The sequence below is a fragment of the Micromys minutus genome (genome assembly GCF_963924665.1).
Source record: "Micromys minutus genome assembly, chromosome: 1".
Taxonomy (NCBI): Eukaryota; Metazoa; Chordata; class Mammalia; order Rodentia; family Muridae; genus Micromys; species Micromys minutus.
In genome coordinates this window covers 189,945,123-189,966,994 of record NC_137969.1, presented here as the reverse complement: position 1 = coordinate 189,966,994, position 21,872 = coordinate 189,945,123, and the positions used below count along the sequence as shown (strand labels likewise).

Below are 21,872 nucleotides of genomic sequence, written 5' to 3'. Positions count from 1 at the left end.
ATGCAGTTGCTTGTCACATGATCCTCAGACCCAATAGCCTGGCCTCTGCATCTAGACAAGCATGCTGTCCTTGCTTGCCAGCTTCGTCCCCTTGACTTTCTACGGCTTCTCCTTGCCTCTCTCCTTTCAGCATACCCTTCCTTCCATCCTTGGAGCTGCTTTCCTGACCACCATACCAAGCAGGACAGCACTGTGACTACCTACTGTTTGTTTATGCTTTCCCTTCTGAGCTCTTACCTAAGTGAGGACTTACATCCATGCAGGAAGCTGCCTGGTTATACCTGTCTTCAAACCCTAGACTCCAGGCCCCAGGGGAGCAGGACTCAGGACTCACACCTGGTTTTGCTTGTGTTCCCCCCCCCCCGTCTTTAACAAGTGTTCATATTGTTTTTGATTCATTTCTAGGACACACAGGATTAAGCTAGAAAGGCATATTAGACACTGTCTGCCCTATCACTGTCTGACTGAGGAAACAGATATGGAGTGAATATCAAGAGGAAGCGTTTCTGCAGGTCACACAGCTGGCTGACGCTGGGATTGGAATATGAATCCTTATTCTTCTCTCTGGGACTGTTCTTCCCACCCCACTGAGCCACTATTCAGTACAAATACTGCAGTGATGGTCTCTGCTTATCTCTCCCGTCTCCTAAGTCCTGAGTAAAGCTGAGGGTAGCGCTTAAATTACTTTTGTGTGTTCTATTCAATAATAAAATACAAAACCATTGGTGGCAGACAAAAATAGTATCATTAAAGAAAGGAAGTAAAGCCATTTTTAGGACTCCCTTCCATTATCCCCCCCCCCCTCTCTCTCTCACACACACACACACAAAACACACCTCTATACCTGACAAACATGGCCAGTGGACTAGGGGCAACTCTTCCCGATTCATTTTGGCTCAATCAAGAAAAAAAATTATGCAAAAGGCTCACACACTCATGCTTCCGCTCTGGAGCTGTGAACTCACTTGGGAGAGCTGCAATCTCATTTCCCTAGTTGGAGCGGGCGATCATTTTCTGCACCATCAGGTTATCATTTAATTATCCAAACCGATTCAGCCAGTGTCCTTAGGCTTTCCCTAGAATGTTTCTTCTGTGAAGAATAAAGCACACCCGCCCTCTGGTGGTCAGCTGTTGAAACATCTCAGTGGGAGTGATTGATTCTGTGGGTTAAAAAAAAAATCCCGGAGTTCCTAGATTCCCCTTACCCCAAAAGCCATTAAAAACCCGAGAAGAATATGGTTTATATCGGTTTATAACTACAAAATCTTTTTTGAGGTCATTCTTATAGTTTCAAAGCCCCTGTTGCCACGGAACTGTGTCATGGTATAGAGCGAGGCTAATCTGGCCCATAGTGAGGACAGAGACGGGAAGATCCGATGTGGGACAAACACTGAGCTCTATATCACATCTCTGATTCACTTTCATAGCATGTTATCTAAGCAACTCTGACAGCGCAAGGCAGGTAGGTCTCCTGGTTGCATTGCTGGGACCAGGGCCCTGTGACGAAGGGGCAGGCGATGGAAGGTGAATAATTGCTAGGCTTGGATGTTTGCACAGACTGGAGACAGAAGAAATGACGGTGGAGAGAAGGAAATGGATGATGTATTTTTCATATGTACGAGTGTAAGAAATACATATTTACCATGGCTGGAGAGTGAGGAGGTCCGCACTGGTTGTCTGGACAGGGAGCAGCAATTGGGCTTTTTGAGACATGACATAGAACCAAATTTGTTCACCTGTTTTCAAAAGACTGGTGCTATCTCTCCCTGCTTAATTAGCCCCAAGCTTTCGTTTAAAACTTCCTGATTTCACTCTTACTAAATTCTTACTTTTACTTTTGCGATAAAGTCCTAAGTCTTTTAAAAATGAAACAAGAAGTCAGAATTTTTTTTCAGAACCTTTGGAAGTGCGGGTTAGAGGAAGCTAAAACTCACGAGAGCTGGGCTGTTCAGCAGTCATTCCAGGAGCATGGTCCTGCCGCACCTGCACCCTTCGCCAGGAACATGATTAAGTACAAAAGAGGGAGAGGCTTTAAAACCACAGGAAAGTTTCATTTTTGATAGAAAATCTGTAGTTATCTACAGGTGTGACTTCGTCATGCACAGAGAAATTTAGCATCCATAGTTATGGAAGACCAGACACTTCACATTTATTTTTCTCTGAAGACACCGAGGAATTGAATGTAACTTTTGTCTTTGTGCTTTCTAGTGTGGAGGTGGGCCTGTTTGGTTATTTTGTATTTTCAATAGCTAGGCTGGTGAGTGGAGAGTAAATATGAAGACAGGAGAGTATTTAGGGCCACTTCATTTGGGGATCACTTTTAAAACAAGCTTTACCTGAACACATCAAAGATGTCAGGTGACAAGTCCTAACGTACTCCACTGGCAAAGCACTGAGGATTTCAGCCAGCAACAGGCTGAAGAAGTGAGTAAAAAAAAAAGTTCACTATTTCAGTTTCACAGCCAAAAGTAGAGTAAAAAAAAAAAACAAACTAACTAAAAATCAAAATACCATGAAAGGTTTTTAGATGTCTTCTGGCCCCACACACTGCATTCATCAATGAGCTTACTTCTCACACCGCAGAACATAAACATTGCTTGTGTGTTTATTTGCACGAAACACCTATAAGCATAGAGCTTCTACATTTTAAGTATATTTACAAATTCAACAGAATACCTACATATAAAAGGCTTTACTTAAAATTAAACTTGATGCAAGTTATGAGAAACCAATTTATTGGCAAATGAAATTGAGCATTCCTTCAACCATAGGTTGTCATAGATTTTTATATTGGAGGTAAGCCATTTCATAAGAATTGTTCATGGCTATGAGAGGACATATGTATTTGTTTTTTAAGCTGTAGGTGTAATCCCTTTGGCTGCTGGTCTAATCAAGTGCTGGTCAGACTCTCCTGGAGTGTGACTGTCACAATTTGCATACACACTGCTGAATGCTGCAGAATCCGAAAGCTTGTCTAGGTAGAGTGAATAAGTTAGTAATTTTGGCATGCTGTTGTATGCTTTTACTCTACAATCATTTGGTTTTCTTTCCATTTCCAAACACACGAGTTTTCTTTTTCAACTGGACTTGTTTGACTAGAAACCACAAAGGACCATGAAACCATCATGTGCTCCAGCCAATGACAGAGGTTTGGGTTTTATATTTGTGGGGAAAGCTCCTTCACATAAACTTGTTCTGACTTTCACGATTTCCACCATTTCTCATGATCTTTGCCTTTGAAAAGTTCCTTTCCAACAACAACAGTAGCATAGGCTGGAGTGGCCCACACTGGCCGACACAATATAGGAGTCAGGGAATGCTTATTGTCTGAAGGCACTGCGTGTGTCTTGCCCTGCATTTTCTGGACTAAAATTTAAAATTTCACTTGAGAGCTTTGACTTCAATTCTTTGAGTATGGCACAAATGCCACAAGGTGTCACAATATGCAATGTTTACGTCCCCAAAGGACCCAACACAGATTGTGTAGGAAGGTGAGCACTGGTGCTGTAACACCTGGAAAGTTAAGAAGCCTAGAGTAACGGGAGCATAGATCAGGTGACCAGAGTCTCGGCGAGCATTAGCAGATGCAACTGTCATAAGTAACTCATGTAGCAAGTATATACTGTACATACTGTTCCTAACAGTCTCTCAGAAAGACTAACAACAGCTAGACATAGTCACGAGTTTCACAACAATGTCCACAGAGACATTGAAGCTCTAGAGAACACTACAGTAACACTCTCCACAATGACAACGGAATTCATATTTAGGGTTCAGCTGATGATAGTGTCAACAAAGTACCCAACCACGGCGCAATCACATACACAGGTGTGTTCTCTGTGCAGCGTGTTTCATGCATTTCTTATTGAAATGTATTCCGAATAGGGAATAATGTAATCTATTGACGATGTTGTATTTCTTTTTAATCAGTTCCAAGGAAATTGAGAAAACCCACTCTGAACAAAAAGTATGCACTTTGCACCCCAGTTCATATTAACGCATCATCTGACTGAGTTACGTTCTTGCTCTGTTCTCATAATACTCATATGCCGCAGAAAGCATTCTTTCTACCCATGTGTCCATGGTATGAAAGGGGTGACAAGTGTTCAGGAAAACCATTCCAGAGAGATGGGACATTGGCACAGAGCTTAAAGACTTAAACAAAGGAGTTCATTGCGTTGACAGGAGAAGGGGCCTCTGAGCTTTCATTTCCCTCTGCTGGCTCCTTCTCTTTCTTACCACTGTATTGTCCGATAAAGGAGCCATCCTCATTGAACTGGCCATTCACCCCCTCGCCATAATCAACCAGGCTGTCATCACTATCTTCTTTTTTCACAGTCCTGTCTGAAGGTGTTCGACTTCCTTTTTTCAAAGGCTTGTGATCTTCTGCATCACTGGGGGGAAAATAAGCATTTTGGTAAGACCAACAAGTTTAGAGAAAGCACCTTGTTCTTTTTGCAGAGCATGCATGCAAATTATAAAAAAGCATATGGAGTTCTGAGCTCCTGCAGCCAAATTTAACTGTCAGGTGGACTCCAGTGACTATGGTGCTGGAATGAAAGTCAGGTGCAGACTTGGTGACTTTCCGATTGCGCATGCTAATTTAAATGACAGATTCTGATTGGAAGGCAATCTGGGAAAACTGACAGGCAGTATTGGGGCACAGCAGGGAATTAAGGATAGCTCAAATCATCACTGTTTGGATTCAGAGGAGCAGTGTGGAGCTCAGGACAGTTGGGAGTTAGTGTGTTAAACTGTGGAACTTCTCTGATTCTTTGGAATGTGAATGGAGTATGATTTTGGTTACATGTGATATATGGATCGTTCTTCCTGAGGCAGTAGGAGAAGCAAATTCTTGCAGTTGGAATAATTTTGTTACTGAATGCAGGCCAGCTTTGTGAACTTCTGCCTTACCTTTCAAAAGACCTAGAAGTCCATTAAAAGGAGGCAGAGGAAACAAATGAAAACAGCCTAAGAAGAAAAGCACAGTCCTTACACTGAGAGGTCACACTATTATTATGGTTTTCCTGAAGAATTTTTAGTCAATGGGTAAAAATTTATTAATTTGAAAAGACAAACACCTCAACTTAAAAGCACTATATTTGAACCATAAATGGCATGCCCATAAATTCTAAAGGGTGTGAGTGCTTCCAAACTCAGAAAAGTAAATATTTCCTGTTTCTTGCCTCTCCTCTGTGCTATAAACATACAGATGGTATCCAGATATAAGAGTCTATTATTACTTTGCTTATTTCTCTGTTGAACCCATAATAAACAACTCATGGAAGCCAAAGAGTATCCATTGTATGTAAGAATGTCCTCTAACATGGTCAGACATGCCGTTGGATTTAATATCATCTACTAGCATGGGCACATTGGCTGAATTCCTTAACAGATAACACTGCAGGGAGGGAAATAGTAAAAGAATATTTAGCAGTTACAACCCCAGGCAAGATAGGAATGATATACAAAACTAAACACAAAGCACTGGTGTACTTTATGTGACAAATAGGTCTCCCTGAGTACAGTGGTTTAACAACAGTTGACACTAAGATCACTATTAACAATATTGTTATTTTTTTCTAGTCAAGCTACAAAGATTTAAAGAAAAATAAGTCTGTCTCCTTTAGTAATACTTTCTACTAGAAGTCTCTTAATTTTCTTTCTAAGAATGTCAAAACTTGCATGTGCTCTCAAAATGACCTGTCCCAATAGTATACAAGTACATGCTAAAATCTGAGCAATTTTTAGAGCCTAGTGAAATCACAGGTCATTGAGGTGGCCTGTTTAGGATGGGGATATTTCAGAGGACATATCACCCATAAAACTCAGCTTATTTAAAAACAGCTTACACAACATCCTTTAGACTTAGCTGTAAACTTCTATACTTTGCTTGAATACCTCTGCATATGCTCCAAAAGAATTCAATGATAATCCTGTTATATCAAAGAATGGACCCATCCTGACATTTCTTTGATTCAGTCATCTATCCAGTCTTCCCCTCATCTAATGTTTAGTGAGTACCTGCTCTAAGGCTGTTGTCATTCTAGGTGCTGGGGACATAACAACAAGCAACAGACTAAAATGTCAACCTCACATCCAGTGGGGTAAAATGCAGTTTTGTCAGAAAATGAGTTATGCCAGGTGATTGGTATTTAAGTAAAGAGACTAGAAGACGCTAGAAAAAAGGATGGAGGGTTGGTAGAAGATACCCAAGGAAGGACTTATTTAAAAGTAGCATCTGATCAAGAATCTAAAGCAAAGTAGGCAAGAGGATGACTAGTAACAAGAGCAACTATGGCAAGAGCAACAAACAGTACAAGTGCTCCAAGACAGGGGCAGGCCTGGAATGTTCTAGAAACAACAAGGTGCTTGCTGTGGCTGGAATTGAAGGAATGAGTAAGAAAGAGAGTAATTCCAGTGGCCATTGGTAGGCTAGGGCTCCATGGCCATGGAAGAGTCTTTGTTGAAGAGATAGAAGCTCTGGGAGTGTTTCCATAGTAAACCTGTGGCTGAGCGACATTACCTTAAAAGCACAACTCAGCTCTCAAGCATTGACACAGCCTGCCCTCAAGAGAAGGGAGTGGTAAACCCTGGCAAACTTGAGCTACACCTATTTATGACGTATTTATTGCCTATGGCTCCTTTGCTGCTGCATAAGCAGAATTGCAGAGTTCTGGTTAAGACTACAAGGGCTGCATAGTCTAAAACATTTTACTAAGGGCTCTTTACAAGTACAGTGCTCTACACTAAAGTTAAAGGATTACTTCTGTTATCCAGGAGAGAGATGGCTATGGTTCTGACCAGGGTGGAATGTTGAAGAAGTTTATACAAAGTGCTCAGATTATAGTTATATTTTATAAGTAGAGCAAAAGGAACTGCCTGATGAGTTGGTTAGAGAGCAACATGGAAGATAATCGAATCAGGATGTCTGGTATAAATAAAAGCCTGACATTACTCCTTTTTCTCAAGCAGAAGAGCATGCTCTGATGAAGATCTGAGGTTTGGTCTGGGCATGTTAAAGTCTGTACATGTCAGAAGCACCACTTCTGTAATAATGTTATAAGACTTCTATGACAACTACATGAAAAAAAAAAAGCCTCAAGAAGGCTGATACAACTCATGAACATAGGCAAGGAGACTGGACCCATAGCAAGCAAATGCAGCCAGCTACTAAAGACGTAGTATACCCAAGTAGGGTCAAGTCAAAGAATGCTAGTTTGATTTAGTATGAAAATAAATTCATAAGATTAACCATTTGTACATCTGTAGAAATAAAAAAAAACTATGATCATAATAGTAGACTTAGAAAAAAAGCATATGATGAAGTTCAGCACCATTCATGATGAAAACTTTAATATTCTAGAAAAGAGACATGTTTTCATTAACTGGGTAAGGATGCCTGAATGAAAACAGCAGTGAACAGAGTCTTTGATGTGGAACTGTTCCATTTAAAATCAAAAAGAATGGTCAGGGTCACTGTTAATCTCTTCTTTCTCTTCCCATTCTTCCTTTTGCTCATCTTCTCCCTCTTCTGTGCTTTTGCAGAAAGTTTTGTGTAGCCCTGGCCTGCCAAACCTCTCAAACTATCTACGTAGCTGAGGATGAATTTAAATTTCTCATCTTCCTGCCTTTGCTTCCCAAGCGCTAGTATAGACGTGAGCTACTATACTTGGCTTGCTCAATACTACTAATAAAAAACTCCAGGACTATTGAGTGGTGTGATGAGAAACAGAAATGATACATTTCACAGATTTATCAAGTTGTTGCTGCTTCTCTGTATTCTTCACTAGACTATAAACACCCAATGGGGGGACTAAATTCTATTGTATTTAATATTCCTAAAATCTGGAATACAGTAGGCACTCAATAAACACCTGTTGGGTAAATTCCAAAAATAGTACAGAAACACTTTAAAATGTTAACATTACAATTTTTCATTTTTTCTTAATTTTATAATGGCAGACAAAGTCTTGGCTTGTATTTTTCTTTCTTTTGTATTAAGAATACATTTTAAGGAGTTCATTCATTTCTTTCTCAGCAGTGCTTGGTCCAAAACCATGGAATGGTTAGTAAGATAAAAATAGCAACAGCAAATAAAATTAATAATTACATCTGATTTTTTTCTGCAGCAACCATTCTACCTGGATCAAACCACACACCAGAGTTATTGACATCCATGTACCCAGACCTTAGGCTAGCATGCCAACAAAGCTCATCATTATTTACTTTGCTTATAACCAGCTCATATTTGTGAACACAATGAGCCTGAAGCATGTAACAAATGCAACACAACTTTGTACCAGCCCAAGCTTTGAGCAAAGAATAGGAAGCTGGCAACAGGGCTGTGGCCACATGAATGACAGAATTTCCATTGAAAAAATCCTCCATTTGAGCAGTAGCAAATCACAATTCACATAGCATAGTCACATGGTTTACAACCTAGGCTCACTCTGGTTTTAAAGAGAACGCATCTAAAGAATAAGGAAATACTTACATAGTTGGCTGCACTGTTTCTTTGATTTTTCTATATGCTAGTAAGGAGGCAGATCCTACTGTCTGTATAATTAAAGAGACAAACAAAGAAAGCTGCAGGCTTCTGAGAGAGGGTGGCTGCTTAGGGATGGTGTTGGAGTGAGGGTATAGGGATATAGCATATGAAAAAAAATCAAATTTGGCCATATGAAGTTCCATCCCTCTTTGCACTGAGATTTATCTGGCTTGGGGCCAACAAGGTAGAATTAATTGTTCCATCCTCAAGCTGGAGAACATGCAAATCACAAATGGAATTAATTTACATTTCCACAATAGTCCTAATGGTGTGTCAGTGTGAGACCAGCATTGTAGTTCATTTTCAGAATGCAGGAGACTAAGAATCTTAAGTAATACAGAGCCCAAAGCTTCTAGAAGGTGCAAAGTAGAGAAAGGACCCCGGTGATTTAAGGAAAAGAATAACACTCAAATGTACCAATTAAAATAACAACAAAAATCTCCATAAATCGTTGGAACCGTTTTCATATAATTATGACTCCCAGATTAAAAAGTCCTAAAGGGAAAGGACAAAAGGAAATAATCCTGAACAAGTGTCTGCAAGCTAAGGACAAAGTCATATCAACAACAATAATGATAACAAGGATTTGAGAGATGGAATCTCACATGAAGGACCATCCTCACAAACTTTAAATTTCACTCAAAATCACACCGATGAGGTGTGCTGTGAGTTGAAGACACCCATCAGAACTTTATTTCCTTTGGCCCCTCCAGGATCAATGTCATTACACGCGTGACAAGTATTTTTTTTTTCCTTTGTGCCAATTGGGCATATGTTCAATAGGCCCAAACAGAAAGTCTCTATCCTGAGAAACTTTGGCAAAAGCCTAGGGCGGGCATCTGAAAACGCTTCACAAGCACAGCAAACACATGGATTAACACTGAGACAAAGAAATGCGAATCAGCTGATGGAAACCAAACAGTGGGTATGAACAGAGGAGCCAGGCACTTGCTATGTACTGCTCTGAAAACAGTCATACTGGTTGGGTCACTCAGCACAGAACTAGGAAAAACATCTCCAAAGATGTTCTTGATGATGAAAATTGAGAGAGACCTATATAAATTAAGCATCATAAAGGAATCAGAGCTAATGGCTGACTTGAAAAAGATGAATAGCCTCTTGATTCCAAGTGAGTTCATATAACACAACCTTAAATTAAATCAAGGTTTAGTGCTGTTAGATTAGTTACCCAAAGTCACATCATCCTGGGTCTCAGCTTCATTCACATTGATATAAGAGCAAACTGACATTTTGAGGGCCTTCAGGTGAGCAGTACATTGCCATATTTGTTTAAGCATGATAAGAATATGAATCCATCACAATGTGGAGAATTATGAAGTGCTGTGACTTATTTCTAATTCATGCAAAGCTATATTTTCCAGGCTACATTGAAGATGTAACTTTGTATCAATAAACAAGGGAGTGGTGCATATCCTGCATGAGGTCATAGCCACAAGAACTTTACAAGGATGTCCTTTAATTAGTATCAGCTCACCTGTGTATGGGAGAAACAGGTAGAAAAGTGAGTTATACCAACAAAGGTTTCTATTCCACCAGTATGAGATGCAGCTGCCCAGGGCTAACCTTGTGTGCTATGGGAAACTGCTCATAAGGGGTGGGTGCTGCCAAAAGTTGTCAAATACTTCCAGGTCCAGAACCAATGTCCAGCATCAAGATAACCCTCACAAGACATTGTCCTGGCATCCTGAAAGAGTTTTGAAAGCACATCTTTTTCTATTGACGAGGGAAGCAGCTTAGGTGCTGAGACACTGGAGGCCAGGCCTACTCATGTATGCATCGATGCTGTGATGAAAACCTGTGCTGAAACATACAGGTTCTCTAAATCTTTTTTACATTTTCTATATAGGCATTTGTTGTCCCCTTATGAAACTAGCATGGAAATACCAAAAATGATCTAGAGGCAGGCAGTAACTGATGCAAATCTCTGTCTATAAAGGGACCTGGAAATCACAGTAGTGAGTCATTTATCTCACCCAAAATTATTTTCTTCTATCAAAAATAATGCACCAACATGAGCTTCATGCATGTTTCAAATATTACTAAGTCATAAAAGGGATTTTATAAATAGGGTTATCACAGGGCAGTAAACTTACTGGTTTTTAATGATGTTTAAAGTACTAATTCCTCTCTTTGAAAGATCTATAGTATCTAGGTTATAATAGTTTTGTTTAAAGAAACTTTTAAAAAGTAAATAGATTATGTTAATGTTTTTTCTTAAAATAAAGTTAAATGAATAATGCATTATTGACATTCCTTTTTCTTTTACTTTAGAATAGAGATTATTTAGGGCATATGGAAGGGAGTTCAGGGGGTAGTAAAGACAGAGAAAGAGGGAGAGGAAGGGGAAAGGAGATAGAGGGGAGAGGGAAGAAGGGAGAGAAGAGAGAGGAGAGAGGAGAGAGAAGGAGAAGGGAGGAGAGGTGAGGGGAGGGGAAAGGAGAAGAGAGTGGAGTAGAGGAGAGGGGAGGGAAGGGAATGGGAGGGAAGAGGAGAAGAGAGAGGAGAAGAGAGAAGTACAGGCTAGCATTGAACACATGGAGAGAGGAGGGAGATGAATGGGGAGAGATGGGAAAGGGGGCAAAAGCAAGAGGAAAGGAGAATAGAGCAAGAGCCATTATTGAGATTCTATGAGTAAAATATGCTACATGAGTAATTGTGATGGTTCTTAATAATAATAGTAATAATAATAATAGCTTCTAAGACAATGTACTAATTTTTTATTGAAAGTCAGAGGAGCGAGTATTAAAATAGTGTTTTATAAATCTGAGATTAGAAAGTCTTGGGGTTGAGCATGTAGTTCAGTAGTAGAGTGACTGCTGAGCTTGTGTAAAGCTCTGAGTTTGGTCCTCAGCATCTCTCTCCTCTCCTCTCCTCTTCTCTTCTCTTCTCTTCTCTTCTCTTCTCTTCTCTTCTCTTCTCTTCTCTTCTCTCTCTCTCTCTCTCTCTCTCTCTCTCTCTCTCTCTCTCTCTCTGTCTCTCTGTCTCTCTCTCTGTCTCTCTCCTCTCTCTCTCTCTCTCTCTCTCTCTCTCTCTCTCTCTCTCTCTCTCTCTCTCTCTCTCTCTCTCTCTCTCTCTCTCTCTCCATGGTGGTTCATGACTATGAAATAGGAGATTATGAATTTGGAGTCAGCCTCACCTATGTTGTGAATTCCAGGCCAGTCTGAACTACATAATGAGATTCAAACTAAAAAATAAAACAAAAACAGAGAGAGCAGTCTTCCTAACACTAGTCTTATAAATGCACATTTCCATCACTCTATAGGCTGTGCAGGCCCTTGTAATTCTCACTGCAACACAATGAAATTGCTAGGCTGAATTTTACACCTATGTCTCTGGAAAAGTTAACAGAATGGAAGATATTCTGACTCTAAACTTATGACTACATTGGATTTTTGATGAGATTTTTCATTTCTGAATGGAATAGTTAAGTGAGAATGTTTTAATCAAAAAGGATAGATACAGTTTGACATGGATGTGTTTCTAAAAAGAAAATAACTCCAGGGCATGGCCCACAGCTCACTGGGTCTATCCTCGGAATGTAGTGAGTGTCTGAGGGTAGTTAGTGTTCAGCAGGGTAGAGAAAGCATGGCTGCAAGGAACAAGGGCTCACCTGTACTCTCCAAACGTTCCATCATCTTCCTTCATGGGTTGGATTTCAGGGTCTGCGTGAGCATCCTCCTTTTCTTTAACTGAAAAGTTTGAAGTGACATCACATTGGTCCTAACCTTCCTTGTTAAAAGTTTGCAGGGGTGGACTGAGACATGGCAGAGGAAAGAAAATCTTTGCACAAGTAGATGCTGCATAAACATGAATCTAATGAGACCATGAATATGCTTTGATATTTATTAGATCAGTGATTATTAATACATCAAGGTACTTCAGTATTTTCCCTGATGAATACATAGTTTTTAAGTTTCTCAATTGTTTTCTGTTTATCTTTTTTTAAAAAAATGTTTATTTATTTATTATATACACAATAGCTGTCTTCAGACACACCACAAGGGGGCATCAAATCCCATTATAGATGGTTGTGAGCCATCATGTGGTTGCTGGGATTTGAACTCAGGACCTCTGGAAGAGCAGTCAGTGCTCTTAACTGCTGAGCCATCTCTCCAGCCCCTTTCTGTTTTTCAATCTATGAATTAGTGTATTGGTGATAACAATTCACTTTTGTAAATATATTCTTTTGCAGTGTCTTTAAAAAGACTTTTGATGTTTTCAATCAAAGGATAAATTGTCAGGTAAGGAAAATACAAATTCATCACTTATAAAGGGATACAACTTCATCAACCATACAAGGACTATAATGTTATAACACACAGGCTTTTACATCTATATAAATTTCTATATAAATTGTACATGCTGCCCTCTGCTTTTCCTGTAAACTGGTTTTAGATGCTAGTTTGGTGTTCATAACCCTTTGGAGTCTAAGGGAGCAGCTTTCTTGGAGAACTGAGAGACATATTTCTCCACATGTCCTATGATCCATGACAGTCTGTATGATATAAAGGAGTCAAATGGTTTGGTCTGGAAAGGTAAAAGTATGCCTTTAAAACGATACTGTTCCTACTCCTATGCCCATTATCCTTTTGATGTTTAGCAGCTAGTTCTGCAGCACTAGGAAGGACTGGAATCCCTCTTACCTGGATATTTACCACCCTTGTTTCTTCTGATAAAGCAAACGATCAGCAAAATTAAGATGAGAAGGGCAACAGCACACATTAGACCAATGAACCAGCCTTGGGTTGCAATATCCACTTGCCTGCTTGCCATTGCTGCAAAACAAACCAATGGATTCGGTGGGAATAGGTTAACATCAAGGTGAGACCTGTGTTGATCTCTTCATTATAAATAAAATTGCCACAGCATACAAGCCTTTAGGTATTTTTTCATAGGACTCCAAATTGGAATCTGCAAATCATGAATGAGAAATCACCTACTCAACTTTAAAAACCTTCAGTATGTGAAATATTCAAACAGGGAAGTCTTGATGTTAATAAGATTAAGTGCTACCACACCCCGATAAACACTGAGATCGCATTTACTTCAACTACACATTCTCAACAGAAATACATTCCCAAACCAAGTAAGATCTATTATTTTGGAGATAAAATGAATATAAATATGATAAGAATATAAAACTGCATTTTAAACACAATAGAACGTATACATCTAATGGAGTATTTTCCCTTCAAAAGAAACTACTAATTTTTTTCAGTGTTTTGGAAATCTGTTAAAAAGAGAAAATGGCTCATGCAAGAAAACCAGCCACAGATGAACACCAGCATTGTTATTTTATACAACGTCTGGATTCTGAATGGAAATCCTGAGAATACCAAGTCTACTGTCAAAGGACCAGCATTTGTTGCTGTTTGGGCTCTATTATTCAAAGAACCATAAAATATAGTTTGGTCAATAGAACCACTATTTGGAATAAATGAGCAGTTTGAAGAGAAAATACTTATTTATGTGAGTACAGTTCTTTATGTCTCCATCTCTTCTGTTTGAGTCAATGATGTGAAACTCTTTATTCAGCTACTCATAATATACAAAGCTCCTAAGAAAAGTTTATGTATTATGAAGTGTCAATCACACTGGACAAAGTGCAGCATCAGTGGCCACTTAGATATACCCACAAGGGCTTGTTTAGATAAGTTTGCAGAAATCCTTTGTCATAGGCCTTTGACTTGCTTTTATAACCCTAAGCAACATAAAAGGTTTTTTCTTCTTGCTTTCATACACATGGCTATATTGTGCTTTTAGTTTAGTTCTCTCTGAAAGCATTACATCATAGGGTTAGATGTGTGTGATCTCTGATTCAAAACTAAGTATGGCTATGGGCATCCCAGATTTCCTATATTCAGGGAAAAACATTTTACTGCGTCCTTTTTGCCACAGAAAATCCAGAGAAAAGATGAAATGGTTCAAAAAATCAAGTTGAAGTGGAATGTAAACAATGCCTGGGGATGTTTCAGAAGTAAAGTTGGAAATGCAAATATAATTTGGGGGATATAAAGTGGAGACCATTAGCCTTTTCCAAACAGTCCCCTGTGACTAATTAGCTTTGGAGCTGTATTATAACCAGGCACATGGAGAATGTGTGTCCAAACTGCTCTAGCTTTCACACACATACCGTAGTGCTGGTGTCAGTGATGGTGATGATTCTTATGCTGGTTCTGATGAAAGTAATGGTGATGACAGTGATGATGATGGTGATAGTGATGGCAGCTCACAACTTATTCCTCTGTGCTAGGAACTGTACTGAAGACAGGGTCTCATTACACTCCCAACAGTGCTCTGAGGGAGGCATATAATAACCCCAAAGCCAGAGATGGTGAGGAAAAGAGCTTCACCAAGGGTTGGACGGGACCTCTGTCTGTCTGTCTGTCTGTCTGTTTGTTAGACTATCATCTCTGCCTTTGGTTACATGGTACTAAGTTACTTAACTGCCTTTATATAATAGTAATTGAAACCATGTCCAGACACCAATCTAAAAATGTCTGAACATATGACAACTTCCTTGGGGACTTTCCAGGACGGGTAAAGGGTTTGAAAATTTTCCTACATTCTCCTTAGAAACAGAGTCTTGCTAAGTTGTACATAGTCTTTGAATGCTTTCTTTTTCAAAAGTGAGCCTCAAACAATATGGCAGAAATTATATTAATGATGGGAATTTTTATTTGTTTAGTGAATTATGACATAGTTTAAGTAGTTTTAACATTTATATTTTTTATCAAATCAAATGAAACTGATGAGCAAAAATATAAGATGCTCTATTGTTGGTGCTAACACTGTATTCTGTAAGTGGAGACTTTCAGAACTGAATCGCTTCCCAGCAACTGGATAACTGTGCAAAATTGTCTGCTTCCTAAATAGCTAACCAAAGATGTTCATGTTAACATTGAGATTTACCTTTTATATCTCAGAAAATAGTATTTGGTATTTCTCCAGTTCACTTTTTAAGACTAACTAATTACAAGTAAGCCAGTATATGCATAAATACATACATACATACATACATACATACATACATACACACACACACAGAGAGAGACAGAGACAGAGACAGAGACAGAGACAGAGACAGACAGACAGACATGGATGAAACCTATGGGCTTTTTCCTTCTTGGATCTGAGCTTCAGAGAGTTTAACTGTCATATGGACCCCATCAGCTTGTGTATTTGAACACATGATCCCAGCTGGTCTTGCTCTTTTGAAAGGTTTATACTTTTGGGAAGTGAAACCTTGCTGAAGGAACATATTTAATAGAGATGGGTCTTGGAGTTTTATTGCCTGGTCCTCGCCGCCCCCCATTCCTATATACCTGCTTCCTGGTCTGTGAAGATGTAAACAAGCAACCTCAGGCTCCTGGTGAAATCCACCGCCATCCTGTTCCCATCATGATGAATGTGAGTCTCATACCATTGAACAAAATAAATCCTCCCTCACTTAAGCTATGTCTTGTCAGGTCACAGAAAAAAAAAGTAACTAACATATATAGGCATTAGTTGTAAAGTGAAAGTGGATTTTCTTCTCATCTGGAACATCTGTAGTTAAATCATGTGCATGTGTTGCTTGAACTATCCACTTGGTGATAAATTAACACATATAAGGAGCCATGCGAATACAACATGAGGCAGAGAAGTAAGAATTGCCTCGATGCCTACAAGTTTCAGAACAGTGTGCTGTTCTCATTTTGCTTGCTGTGACATGGATAACCTGCGTGGCACGGTGGATGATCTCCAAAGCCAGTGTTGTTTGGTACTCCAGATCACAGAGGGAGACATATGGCTACTATTTTTTAAGAACTCACAAAGCATGAAAATATCCAGTTAAAGCAGTCTGGTATAGTTAGAAATGGAAAGTGTAAGCTTGATAAAACCCTAGAGAGTCAACAGAAAACCTCTGGACCCAAGAGCAGTTTGAGGTTCCTGAAAGTCCCAAAGCATAGAGAGAGGAGGAGCACATAGACACAGTAACATTAGCCTCCCCACTGTCTATTGCTCTCCTAGACCTCAGAACCTTGTGCTGGGAGGGATCCAGAGCCACAAGGGTTTACATCAAGTGCCTACAGTCAGAGCATCCTAAGAACAGAGTACTGCCCCTGGAGGAGGACTTTTGTTATTTGGGTAATTACTAGAACTTAATCAACACTTGTTCTTGGTTTTCACATGAGTATACAAAAGGTGACAATCCTCGGGTCTTGCAACAGCTTCTCTCCATCACTGGCACACAGCAGTGTCCCACTCTTTCCATGTGCTGTTCTTGAATAAGACTAACACTTGCCACTGGGATGGTAGGCATCTGCCCCTGAGAAAAAGATGTTTTCCTTTTGTTTTTGTTTAAAGGAAACATCTTTGATCCTGCAAAAGGACAAACATGCTGCAAGCTGCTCTTGTAAGTGAATCTAATGCATCTGAAATGTGAGGAAACATGGAGTCCTTAGAGACCCAGAAATGCACAATAAAAGTATGCATGCTCACCATATCCATCACTTCCAAGACAACCTGTTCCTCCTTGGGATCTCTGTGACTTTGTGGTAAGGGCCTCTCTCTGGGTATTGGAAGGTCAGACCCCTAGGGCTAGCTTTATCAGACTGCAGTTGTGACTGGGGCAAATCTTCATCTCTGAAGACTTGACGTGTGGTGGAAGTAGACAGTAACAATGCCCACTTTAGAGGGCGGTTGTAAGTATGAAATGAGGAAACCGTTTGCCCCTTGTATATTAGGGGCAACTAAATTAGGACTAAAGGCTGTATTATCATTCATGTTCTGTGTACCAACATGCATTTCTAGAATTTGAAATTAACAGTTATCAGTAACAAGCCAATGTCTTTACAGAGCTGAGTTGTTTAGAATCCCCTTTATATTTAATACATTTTCTAAAATATATATGTGTATATGGATGAGAAATAGAAGGAACAGAATAATAGAATTTGTTCTTAAAGCATTGATTTTAGCAGGTGTATATGTAGAAAGCCTTCTTTAGTAAGTTATTCATTATTAATTTTGGTTTCTTTCTCTTTTAAAACTGTGAGTATTTTTAAATGATAAGAAATGGCTTTAAAAATAATGTTTTGTTAATGAAACTACACACTCCACCTTGGCTTTAGTTTCTACAGGAGAAACTAAAAACTAATAATACTCCCTCAAGAACGTACGATATGACTGAGCAGAAGATGAATGAATGAGCCCTAGAATGCACACACACCCAAGACCCTTCTATCCATCTGCGAAAGTAGAGATTATTTCCTTGGCAACAAGTTTTTATTAGTATTACTATTTCCTTTTTAATTTGAATTTTATATGAACATTTCTCATTCCCTCAAAACTTTACTTTTACACTAGTGAACTCTGAATAACATTCACAAAACTGAAATAAAATAGTCAGGCAATTTTTTTGAAATAAAATGCAATACAGGACTTATAGAATTTCTTTTAATTAAACATAATAAAACTGTATCAGTCATCCAACTAAATTACAGGGTTCTGCTGGGTTGTAGCTAATTTTGATATAAAGAATTCTGACTCTCCTAAATGTAATTCCAACCTAAAAAATTTCAGATATTAACTTCAATTTAATTAAGAGAATTTTTAAATATGGAGATTATAGCAAAATTGAATTATTTAAGTAAGGTAAGTTAAAATTAAATTTAGTTTTTTAAAAATGGTTTGGGACAATAATGTAGTTGAAAGAGAATTTGTCCAATTTTGTAACTCATATAATACAAGCAGCCAAACATAATTAAAATGCATACTTCCAACCCAGCAGGGCCCGACAGTTAGACATTCTTAGCCCTGCAAGCTCCACCCTCCCCAGCCTTTAACTGAGTGTCTGGTGGTTTCTACTTCTGAGCACAAGCCAGAACTGGTGCGGTGTGTGCCTCACCTGGTCCTGTCTCAAACACATCCTCTGAACTCACAAAACCAGAGTGCCCCTCAGCACCAACTCGAACTTTGTATGCTGTTCCTGGCATTAGACCCTTCAACCCAAAGAAGCTCCGAGAGCCATTTACAATCTCTTTCCTCCATTCTTCTTTGCCTATGGAGATTTTGCAAAATAAAAACAAACAAAACAAAACACACACAAAATTTTTTTGAGTATTTCAGGGGACCAGGATTTACTTAATACTTCAATAAAGGAATAATTTCTGAAAGTAAAACTAAAATATCTAGGGTTATTGAATATAGTATTTCAGATTTATTACAGATCTAAGTATGTCAAATAAATCAGTTAAAATAAGGAGTTAAGTGAGAGTATCTACAAAGAGAAACTTATCGGACGATTAGAGTGCACACTAATGCATTTACCACATTGTGGGCATTGTTCTTTTTTAATACAAGTATAACTTTATATGCTCCTTGGTTCATGAAAAGGCTGAGTTTCTTCCAAGATGTTTTCATTAAGAACTATTATACATTAAGTAGTTTCAATGAACGACAAAATGAATTGTTTATAAAGATTCTTTAGATGAATCTTTTGCTAAATTTAAATGTCTTTATGTGTATTCAACTTATAAATTTAATGTTTTTAAGATTTAGGTTCTTTTCTTTAAGGAATAACTGTTTGCAATAGTATGTATTTGATTCATAAAGACTTCCTAGTCAGATGGTGCTCGACATTTGCACGAACACTCTCTGGTCATTCAGCCTGTGATATGTAGGGCACACTGCACTGAGGAAGGGAGGAGCTTTCACGAGTCACTGAAAACTCAAGCTGCCTGCACCTTCCAGGAGATGTGGCTGTGATGGGAACACGAAGACAAAATCAGTGCCCCACGGTTTTCAATTTTTTCACTAGCTTATAAGATTCTGCTGGGTTCATTGGGCAAAATTAATTCTTTTATATTAGTTTGATTTCTACTGCTAGAACTTCCAAACTGAAAAACAAAAGTTGCCTTATTTGCACGTAAACGTAGTTCACGGTGATTTTTATTGACATGACTGATTCTCTTGGTAGGATCAAATTACTTTTCAACATGGTCCATAGTAAATCCTAAACATTCTTTTTAGTCTCTTAAAATGTGTCCCCCAAATTGAAAGCAGGGTAATAAATCATGTCTTACTGCCTGCTACACCATATTCAACATAAAACTTCACATGTTCTGGTCCCTCATATTCCCAACTGATATTGGCATACGTCTCAGCAGCTGCGGCAGTGACATTGCTGATCCTGGGATTTACTGCACGGAATAAATACACAACAGAGAAACAAACAGAACAAAACAAACAATCATTTTGCAGCACCAAACACACAGATGGAAAGATAAAGTTATTTAAAATTGTGCAAATAAGATGTGAGAATTTATTATAAAAAATTTATAGTCCATGTATCTTCGCTTTTGTTTTGGAAAAAAAATGGCCCCAGTTACTAAAACATACTAATCAAAAGTGGTGGTGTATGATATCAAAGTTACACGTTCTAGTACATGTATTCTGAGTAATATAAACTGCTTTCCATCAGATCCAGCCCCAGGAAACATCGCCATCTTCATTTGCTGATGGACAATGGGGACTGAGTCACTGTCCTGAGGACAAGAGCCATTAGAGTGGACCAGAGATGTCTAGGTACTTTGGGTACCTTCCATTTCATTTAGCTTCTCAGTGCAGGTATTCAGAAAAGTTACATGGGTGGGAGAATGAATACTCTTCACAATAGTGACTTCTGACCTGTTTTCAGTCACAGACTGAGAATCTGAAGAGCTGAGAAACTCACACATTAGAGGATGTTGAATAGTTCGGGGATCTTGAAGGAACAGGTGCAAATGCTGTGGTCAAATACTCTCTACCAAAGGTCAAGAAGAAATAGAAGGAGCAGTAACTAGCTGACCTACTAATTCCCAGGGCAGGACAGTTACACAGCATTTCCTAACAGTATATGACAACCTAACTAGCCTTTATAAATACAAGTTATAGAGTCTATATAATGCCTTCCATATGCTTACAATTGATGAAAAGTACATGTAAATTAATTAGAAGTATTATTTGAATACCATGGGCTATTTCTTTCAGCCCCTACTCTATAGCATCAACTAAACATGAGAAGTAGTTAAGCTAACATGGTAAGATCCTTTTGGCACTCCACAGAAATGTACGGGTTATGAGATCTGAAAGCACTGAGAAGTTCCCTCTGATGCTAAAATTATTTCTATAATCTAGATTAGATAGATAGATGGATGGATAGATAGATAGATGGATGGATGGATGGATGGATGGATGGATGGATGGATGGATGGATGGACGGACGGACGGATGGATGGATGAATAGATGGATGGATGGATGAATGGATGGATGGATGGATGGATGGATGGATGGATGGATGGACAGATGGATGGACGGATGGATGGATGGATAGATGGATGGATAAACAGACAGATAGAATATAGCTTAGAGTTATATAATTTAGAATTGAATGCCATGTAATAAAGTAGCCTTTCTTCAAATCAGAATGAGGTATATCAAGAGATTTGTGGGGAGAAGTGGGATTGAAGGGGGACAGTAGAGAGGTGAATAGAGGTGGATAATGCACCAATGTATGATATTGTATACAAAGAAACAATAAAGATAAAATTTGAAGGCATATTAAAGGAGATAAAAAGTCCACTTGACCTGCGAAACAGAACTGGATAACAAGCATATTTTGTGCTGTTTTGTGGTGTGTAAAAGGAATAGTAGAGCACAGAGTGATTACTGAATTACACAGAAAGAATTTTAGTTTTGCCAGATTTTCTTCTCAAGGGCACAAGAGCAAGAATGTAGCCAAGACAAAGAGTTACATGGGTAAGTGTGGGAACTACCTAAAACCTAGAACCTACCAGCAAACTTCTTTCTAAAATTCTGGACTCTAGTTTTGGAACTTGGTTGATAGAGTGCTTGTCTGATAGGCATGGGCCTCAGTTTGATCCCAACATTGTATAAAACCAGGTGTGGTGGAACCCTCCTGCTAGCCCAGAACTCGGAGGTAAAAGCAGGAGTGTAGAAAGTCCAAGATCTCCCTTGGTTACACAGCATGTTCTAGGTCATGTTAAGATACAAGGGTGGCTTAGAATACATTAGATCATGTCTTTAAAAAAATATTGTGACATTATAAACCTGGAGAAGTTAATTTTGGAGTAACTACAGAAGTTCCCAGAAAGCAGGGCCATAGCAAAATAATTTTAACAAAGTAGCATCTCGTTTTTAGTTTTTAAGAGGTTAAAATGTTTAACAATTTATTTACATGCATTTGTTTCTTCTCTCCCTCTCTCTCTCACCCTCTCTCTCTCTCTCTCTCTCTCTCTCTCTCTCTCTCTCTCTCTC

The 21,872-nt window shown here is 38.9% G+C and overlaps 1 protein-coding gene across 30 annotated transcripts in view; it reads right to left on the bottom strand.

Annotated features, from left to right (window-relative positions):
• Positions 1-4,156: 4,156 nt before the first annotated feature.
• The window catches only part of NRCAM (neuronal cell adhesion molecule), a gene marked incomplete at both ends in the record, with an annotated part of 64,236 nt that continues 46,520 nt past the window's right edge, over positions 4,157-21,872 (bottom strand). For 18 of the 30 annotated variants that reach the window (XM_080926779.1, XM_080926785.1, XM_080926782.1 and 15 more), the window contains 3 exons: positions 4,157-4,394; positions 12,183-12,261; positions 13,216-13,347. In XM_080926779.1, the coding sequence (XP_080782905.1) occupies positions 4,157-4,394; positions 12,183-12,261; positions 13,216-13,347 (449 nt within the window). Of the gene's footprint in view, positions 4,395-12,182; positions 12,262-13,215; positions 13,348-18,461; positions 18,615-19,638; positions 19,756-21,872 lie in introns of all 30 variants that reach the window. The other 12 variants (XM_080926775.1, XM_080926797.1, XM_080926786.1 and 9 more) reach the window with 3 other exon arrangements.